An 8,128-nucleotide genomic window follows, 5' to 3' on the forward strand; every position below is an offset into this window, starting at 1 on the left:
AGAAAAGGGGGATTCCCCTTTCTGTGGGTGCACCCAGACTTGGGGGGGGGGGGGTGATGGGCAGCCTGCAGGGGAGGGGGGGCTGAAGTTATCCCTGTCCCAGTGCAGGCCTTGGGTGGCGGCAACTGGGAATAACCCTTGGGAACCCCAACTCCCAGCTCTGGAGCAGTGGGGTGGGGGCTACTCCTAGCTGAGCCTGAGTGCCCCCCCCCCCTTGCTTTGCACCCCCCCAGCGCGAGTGTATCTCCATCCACGTGGGCCAAGCGGGCGTGCAGATCGGCAACGCCTGCTGGGAGCTGTACTGCCTGGAGCACGGCATCCAGCCCGATGGGCAGATGCCCAGCGACAAGACCATCGGCGGGGGGGACGACTCCTTCAACACCTTCTTCAGCGAGACGGGGGCCGGCAAGCACGTGCCGCGGGCCGTCTTCGTGGACCTGGAACCCACGGTGATCGGTGAGCTGGGGGGACGGGACGGGACGGCGGGGTGGCCGGTGTTAGCGGGTGCCGGACGCTAACGGGGTGGGCGGGCTGTTCCCGCAGACGAGGTGCGCACCGGGACGTACCGGCAGCTTTTCCACCCGGAGCAGCTGATCACGGGCAAGGAGGATGCGGCCAACAACTACGCCCGTGGGCACTACACCATCGGGAAGGAGATCATCGACCTGGTCCTCGACCGCATCCGCAAGCTGGTGGGTGTCCCATGGGGGGGGGGGGTCCTCCATCCCCAGGGGGGTGGCTGAGGACAAAGGGAAGCCCCTGTCCCCAGGGAGGTGATGAGCAGCAGGTCCTTCTCGCCCCATCAGCACTTTGAGACAGAAGGTGGGGCTGCCCCCGGAGGGACCTGCTGCCTCGGGGTGTGGGTGACAGGTCTGGGCTGTCCCCTGTGCCCACGGAGGACACGCCTGCCCCACGGGCAGTACGGCCCTGTCCCAGCCCGGTGCCAAGCCTGGCCATGGTGGGGAGGACGGGAGCCTGGGGCAGAGGGGGGGGGGGGGGGGGCCACGTAGCCCTGGTTTGGGTGCTGGTGCAGCACTGGTTTGACTGGTGCGGCTGCCCAAGTTCTTTGAACCTCTGGTTCCCATGCTGGGGCTGGCGCCGGGGCTGGCTGGACCTGCTGTGCCGCCGGCTCCGCTCGGGGAGCTCCCGGCACATCAAAGGCTGAGCTGGCTGCCCGTGGGCTTGTGTGGGACGGGTGGCTCCTGCTGCACCCATACTGGGGAGGATGAGGGTGTGAAGTCATGGCTGACCTGCTCTGGACCCCACTGGGGACTCTCCCAACAGGCTGACCAGTGCACAGGGCTGCAGGGCTTCCTGGTCTTCCACAGCTTCGGGGGCGGCACCGGCTCCGGCTTCACCTCCCTGCTCATGGAACGCCTCTCCGTCGACTATGGCAAGAAGTCCAAGCTGGAGTTCTCCATCTACCCGGCCCCGCAGGTCTCCACGGCCGTGGTGGAGCCCTACAACTCCATCCTCACCACCCACACCACCCTGGAGCACTCCGACTGTGCCTTCATGGTGGACAACGAGGCCATCTACGACATCTGCCGCCGCAACCTGGACATCGAGAGGCCCACCTACACCAACCTCAACCGCCTTATCAGCCAGATCGTGTCCTCCATCACGGCCTCTCTCCGCTTCGACGGGGCCCCTGAACGTCGACCTGACGGAGGGTTCCAGACCAACCTGGTGCCGTACCCCCGCATCCACTTCCCGCTGGCCACCTACGCCCCCGTCATCTCGGCGGAGAAGGCTTACCACGAGCAGCTGACGGTGGCCGAGATCACCAACGCCTGCTTCGAGCCGGCCAACCAGATGGTAAAGTGCGACCCGCGGCACGGCAAGTACATGGCGTGCTGCCTGCTGTACCGCGGGGACGTGGTGCCCAAGGATGTCAACGCCGCCATCGCCACCATCAAGACCAAGCGCACCATCCAGTTCGTGGACTGGTGCCCCACCGGTTTCAAGGTGGGCATCAACTACCAGCCTCCCACGGTGGTGCCCGGGGGGGACCTGGCCAAGGTGCAGCGCGCGGTGTGCATGCTGAGCAACACCACGGCCATCGCCGAGGCCTGGGCCCGCCTGGATCACAAGTTTGACCTGATGTACGCCAAGCGGGCGTTCGTGCACTGGTACGTGGGGGAGGGCATGGAGGAGGGGGAGTTCTCGGAGGCCCGGGAGGACATGGCCGCCCTGGAGAAGGATTACGAGGAGGTGGGGGCTGACAGCGTGGAGGGCGAAGAGGAGGGGGAGGAATACTAGTGCCTTGTCTTTTCTACTGGTTACGCTGTGGTGCTGTTCATTAAAATTCCTCTTTCCACACTTGCCTCGTTTATTGTCCCAGCAGAATCTGCTGCAACGGTGACCTGGGGGGGGGGGGGGGGTACTGGCTGAGCTGGTGTGGCTGGCTGGTATACTGGTTGGACTGGGGAGGGGGGGGCTGCCTGGAACTGGGGTCCCGTGGCTGGGTCCTGTGCTATGAGCTGGCTATGGTTTGCTGGGCTGCCTTTCCTGGGGGGGGGTGGGATGTTCATGTCCCCCTCCATACCCTATTGTCCCTAGCAGTCCCCGTCACTTGGGTGGGTCCCTAGGTGGGGTGAGGACCCCTGAGAACGGCCCCCCCAGGGAGGCTGGGACCCCCCCCCCCCCAGTGCCATGCTCCCGCTTAGGCCAGGGCTGTCCTCGCCTGCCCTGGCAGCCGCCCTCCAGCCCCGAGTGTGTGGGCAGGATCTGGCCCTGGGCAGGGCTGGTGCAGACAGGCTGTACGTGGTGGCGTGGAGCTGGTTTCTGCTGGGTGCTCTGCAGAGCTGGGGTGTGTGGGGGGGGTCCTGGGTGGGAGGGACACCCCCTGCAGCCTTCCCGTAAGTGCTGCCCTCACCATCGGGGGGGGGGGCAGAGCCCATTAACCAGCGCTGCCCCTGGGCAGGGCGGCTCCAACAGCGCCGAGTCATGGCTGCCCCTTCAAAATAGGGGGTGGTGGGGGGGGGGGTGATGGGGACAGGGCCCCCCCACCTCTTCCCTGGGTGCTGCGATGGGCAGGGTCTGCATTGCCTGCTCCATGAGGCTCAGCATCCCGGGCAGGATAGGACCCAGGTGAGATGGGCTCTCTGAGGCTGGGGCTCACCCTGCAGCCCCCAGCCCCTCTCTGCATCCCGGGTGGGGTGGGGGGGTCTGCACCCCTAGCCCCTCTCCCCACCCTCCTTGGAGGGGGGGACACCCCCCCCCCAGTACCGCCCTGCACCCCCAAGGTGTCCCCCAGCCCCTCTCCCTCCGCCCGAGCGGAGTTCTGCATCCCCCGGAGCACCCCCGGACCCTTCCCCCGCCGGACCGGGAGACCCCTCCCCTCTCTCCCTCATCCCCGGGTCCCCCCGGCGTGGGCGGAGCCGCCTCCCGCTATAAACAGCCGGTACCGGCGGCCACCGCCCTCCCCGGTGCCGGCCATGAACCGCGGCGGCCGCCCCCCGCTCCGGCGTCGTACCCTGGGGGAGCCGCCGCCCCTCACCGCGGCTTCGGGGCGGCTGGCGGGAGCGGCGGCGGCTCGGAACGCGGAACGGGAAGAACTGGCTGCCCTTAACGATCGTTTCGCCGCTTTCCTAGAAAGGGTGCGAGCTCTGGAACGGCAAAACGGAGCTTTAAGAAACGCCCTGGGTCGAGCCGCCGCCGCCGCTACCGTTCCCCGTACCGCCGGGCTGGTGCAGGGGGAGCTGCGGGGGCTGCGGGAACGGCTGCAGCATCTCGGGCGTGACCGTGACCGGCTCCAGGCCGAGAGAGACGGGCTGGCCGCTGATTTAGCGGCCCTACGGCAGCGGTGGGTGGGCGGTGGGGTCGGGGGATGCGGTGGGGGGGTGCCCCCGGGTGGGGGATGTTAGTGGGATGGGGATGGAGGGGATGCACTGGAATGAGGGATGTTAGTGGGATGGGGATGGGGGATGTCAGTGGGATGGAGATGGGAGGATGCACCGGGATGAAGGATGCTCGGGATGGGAATGGGGGATGTCAGTGGGATGGGGATGGGAGGATGCTCCAGGATGAGGGATGTTAGTGGGATGCTCCGGGATGAAGGATGCCCGGGTTGGGAATGGGGGATGTCAGTGGGATGGGGATGGGAGGATGCTCCAGGATGAGGGATGTTAGTGGGATGCTCTGGGATGAAGGATGCCCGGGTTGGGAATGGGGGATGTCAGTGGGATGGGGAGGATGCCCCGGGATTGGGGGGGATGCCTCCAGATGCGGGATGTCAGTGGGATGGGGCTGGGAGGATACTCCAGGATGAAGGATGCCTGGGATGGGAATGGGGGATGTCAGTGGGATGGGGCTGGAGGGGATGCACCGGGATGAGGGATGTTAGTGGGATGGGGATGGGAGGATACTCCAGGATGAAGGATGCCCGGGATGGGAATGGGGGATGTCAGTGGGATGGGGAGGATGCCCCGGGATTGGGGGGGATGCCTCCAGATGGGGGATGTCAGTGGGATGGGAATGGAGGGGTGTCAGTGGGATGGGGATGGAGGGGATGCCTCCAGATGGGGGATGTCAGTGGGATGGAGATGGGAGGATGCACCAGGATGAAGGATGCCTGGGATGGGAATGGGGGATGTCAGTGGGATGGGGAGGATTCCCCGGGATTGGGGGGGGGATGCCCCCGGATGGGGGATGTCAGTGGAATGGAGATGGGAGGATACACCGGGATGAGGGATGTCAGTGGGATGGGGCTGAGGGGATGCTCTGGGATGGGGACCGGGGGATGCACCGGGTGTACTGGGGAGGGGGCCGGGGGTGCATCCAGCAGACTCTGGAAAAAGTACCCGGGATGCACGGGGGGGGGGGGGGGGGGCACTGGGAGGGGTGGGGCGCTGGGTGGGGTCCCAGGGTGGGGACTGGGAGAGCAGAGCTCTGCGGAAGGGCGGGGCACTGGGCGGGGCATTGCAGGGTGGGGGCACTGGGAGTGAACTGGGATGAGCAGTGAGGGGGGAGATGGGACTGGGGCAGGGCTGGGCCTCCCCCCTGGGAGGAACATGGCCCAGTGAGGGGTCCTGGGGGGGGCTGCAGTGGGGTCATGGCCCTGCAGCCCAGGGGTGGGGTGATGGGGGTCCGGGGGGGGGGGTGTCCCCCAGGATGTTGGGGTCCTGCGGGAGGGGCTGATCCTGCCTTGCTTGTGCAGGGACAGGGACACCCCAGGGCTGCCCCTTCCCGGGGCTGAGGCCAGCCCAGGCCCTTGGGGGCTGCGAGGTGGGAGTGGGTCAGGCTTGGGGGGCTTCTCCTCCTCCTCCTCCATCCCTGTGTGCCTGCAGTGGGAAGTGGGGGGGCTGCAGCAGGGCAGGGGGACCCCAGGCAGCAGGAGACATGAGGAGGGGGTCTGCACCCTGTCCCCCACCTCCTTCTCATCCCCGTTCTTCCCAGGCTGGAGGATGAGACGCAGAAACGAGAGGATGCGGAGAAGAGCCTGGTGCTGTTCCGCAAGGTGAGGGGGCTGGGGGGGGGGGTGTCTGTCCCCCCACCCCGTACAGTCCCCATTACCACGTGTGTCCCCCCCCCCCCCCCCCCCCCAGCGCAGCGCACACCAGTGATGCCCCTGCCCTACGCACAGCCCCTGACCCAGCAGTTCACTCCTGTGACGGTCCCAGCGATGCTCAGTGCTCCCCATCCTGCACCACACCAGGGGGGGTCCAGGGGGGGTCCTGTCCCCTCTGAGCTGTCCCAGAGCTCAGCCTGGCCTTTCCCCGCAGGACGTGGACGATGCCACGCTGTCCCGCCTGGAGCTGGAGCGCAAGGTTGAGCTGCTGATGGACGAAATCGGTTTTCTCAAGAAGCTGCATGAGGAGGTTGGGGGGGCCAGGGTGGGTGGAGTGGGGGTGGGGGGGGTCCGTGTGCCGCAGGGTGACGGTCCGCGTGCCCTCGTAGGAGCTGCGGGACCTGGAGGTGAGCGCCCCGAGCCCGGCGGTGCAGGTGGAGGTGGAGGTCTGCAAACCGGAGCTGACGGCCGCGCTGCGGGAGATCCGCACCCAGTACGAGAGCATCGCCGTGAAGAACCTTCAGGAAGCCGAGGAATGGTACAAGTCGAAGGTACCCAGGACTTGGGGGGGGGGGGGGGGGAGAATGGGGGGGCCGGGGCACCCCGGCAGCCCTGACACCCCCGGCTCTTGCAGTTTGCCGACCTTTCGGACGCGGCCAACCGCAACCACGAAGCCCTGCAGCTGGCCAAGCAGGAGATGAACGAGTCGCGGCGGCAGATCCAGAGCCTCACCTGCGAGGTGGACGGGCTGAAGGGAATGGTGAGAGCTACGGCGGGGTGGGGGTGGGTGTTTGGGGTGGGGGGTGAGGGCACCAGACCCCTCACCCCAGCCCCACATAACCCCTTCTCCTCCCCACCGCAGAACGAGGCACTGCAGCGGCAGATGCGGGAAATGGAGGATGAATTTGGGGAGGAGATCGGGAGTTATCAGGATGTGGTGGGGCGGCTGGAGCAAGAAATCCAGCAGATGAAGGAGGAGATGGCGCGGCACCTGCGTGAGTACCAGGACCTGCTCAACGTCAAGATGGCCCTGGATATCGAGATCGCCACGTACCGCAAGCTGCTGGAGGGCGAGGAAAGCCGGTGAGGCTGCTCTGCCCCGTGTCGGGAGGCTCAAACACAGTTTCACGTCCCCATCGCTGCCGGGGTGCAGAATCTGGCCGGGGGTGCTGGTGGTGGTGTGTGTGTGTACCCCCCACCCTGCGTTGGGTCATGCTGGTTGTTATGGGATTTTCTTGCCAGGAGGCAGCTCTGGGCAACGAAAAAATTCCCATGGGAGCTTCTCGCTGCCGAGATAAAGGCAAGGTCAGGGGGAGGAAGGCACGATGGTGGGGGGGTTGCCGCCGGCTCCTCGCTGGCCCCATGCCCAGGAGCCCGGCCCGGCACAGATCAACTGTGGCGTGGGTCAGGGACTTAACGGTGTGGGTCAGGGTCACCAGTGATGTCTGGGAGGCCCAGCCCCCCCCCTCCTCACCCCCTTCTCCCCCCTCCCTCCACCAGGATCACCGTCCCCCTGTACCCTGCCACCTCCTTCAGCACAAGAAGCTCAGGTGAGGGTCCCCTATCCTGTCTGGGGGGGTCTTTCCTCCCTCTTTTTGGGGCACAGACCCCACAGGGGTGTGCAGGTGGGTCCCTGTGGCTCTGCCCTGGGGTGGTCCCACACCCCGGGGGGGGGTTGGACGGGGACAGGGGGGGCTGATGGGGTCTTTGTGCCCCAGTGCTGGAAGCGCAGCCTGCGGAGAGCCCGGTGCGGAGGATGGTGCTCATCAAAACCATCGAGACGCGGGACGGGCAGGTGAGGATTGGGGGCTGCAGGGCCCTGCCTGGGGGGGGGGGGGGGGGGGGGGGTCTGACCCCCACCATGGGGCTGACCCCCACTTTCTCCCCCTCCCCCCCCACAGCAGGTAGTGACGGAGTCACACAAGGAGCGAGCGGAGCCGGGGAAGTGACGGAGGGGACCGGCACCCATCCTGCACCACCCAAATCCTACGTGGGTCAGGGAGCAGAGCGTGGGGCTGGCTGCCCCCCCCGCCCCCATCCCCACTGCCAGCACCCTGGGGCGATGCTGCGGCGCATCCCTGTGCCTTGTACCCCCCCATTTCGTTTTTTTTTTCCCTGCTGGAACCTCCTTTGTGTTTAATATTTAGCAAGTGTCTCCCGCTCTGCCCTGGACCCAGGGCCGGGGGGGGTCCCAGCTCCGCTCCCACCGATGGCGGCAGCACCGGTTGCCACCGGGATTTGGGGGCTCCGGTGGGGCCCAGGCCCTGTCCCCTCCCCGTGTCTCTGCCTGGCTGCCGGCCCTGGGCCTTTGGGGTGGGCTGGGGGGGGGAAAGGGGTGCAGGGCCTGGCTGGGGGGGGCGTGGGGGGGGTTCTGGGGGCTGCCCCCCAATGTCCCCATTCTGCTTGAGTGGCAAATAAAGGCTGTGGTGAGGAGGGGGCTGAGTCACTTGTGGGCAGGGGGAGAGTGTGTGGGGGGGTGCCCGGTGCTGCACGAAGCCAGGGGGGGGTTGAGGGGCTGCAGGTCTGGGGGGGGGGGCAGTACTTGGGGTGGGGGCCAGGCTTGGGGGAAGCACCCTGGCCAGGGGGGTGCCTGCACAGGGTGGGGGGTACCCACCA

At 67.1% G+C, this 8,128-nt stretch overlaps 2 protein-coding genes across 3 annotated transcripts; both read left to right on the forward strand.

Annotated features, from left to right (window-relative positions):
* Positions 1-229: 229 nt before the first annotated feature.
* On the forward strand, positions 230-2,293 carry LOC126046761 (tubulin alpha-1C chain-like). Its single transcript, XM_049819574.1, has 3 exons — positions 230-456; positions 544-692; positions 1,285-2,293. The coding sequence occupies exons 1-3, from the start codon at positions 336-338 to the stop codon at positions 2,260-2,262; spliced, it is 1,248 nt and encodes a 415-aa protein (XP_049675531.1). The 5' UTR covers positions 230-335; the 3' UTR covers positions 2,263-2,293.
* A 1,133-nt stretch (positions 2,294-3,426) lies between these two features.
* On the forward strand, positions 3,427-7,819 carry PRPH (peripherin). 2 transcript variants are annotated; one of them, XM_049819558.1, is made up of 9 exons: positions 3,427-3,808; positions 5,401-5,461; positions 5,727-5,822; positions 5,902-6,063; positions 6,147-6,272; positions 6,375-6,595; positions 7,013-7,062; positions 7,231-7,307; positions 7,414-7,819. In XM_049819558.1, exons 1-9 carry the CDS (start codon positions 3,441-3,443, stop codon positions 7,459-7,461), a joined length of 1,209 nt encoding a protein of 402 aa, XP_049675515.1. In that variant the 5' UTR covers positions 3,427-3,440; the 3' UTR covers positions 7,462-7,819. The 2 variants fall into 2 exon arrangements, with proteins under 2 accessions (XP_049675515.1, XP_049675516.1); XM_049819559.1 differs by having other exon boundaries at positions 7,417-7,819.
* The last annotated feature ends 309 nt before the right edge of the window (positions 7,820-8,128 follow it).

This window comes from Accipiter gentilis, chromosome 16 (assembly GCF_929443795.1).
Source record: "Accipiter gentilis chromosome 16, bAccGen1.1, whole genome shotgun sequence".
NCBI classification, from domain to species: domain Eukaryota; kingdom Metazoa; phylum Chordata; class Aves; order Accipitriformes; family Accipitridae; genus Astur; species Astur gentilis.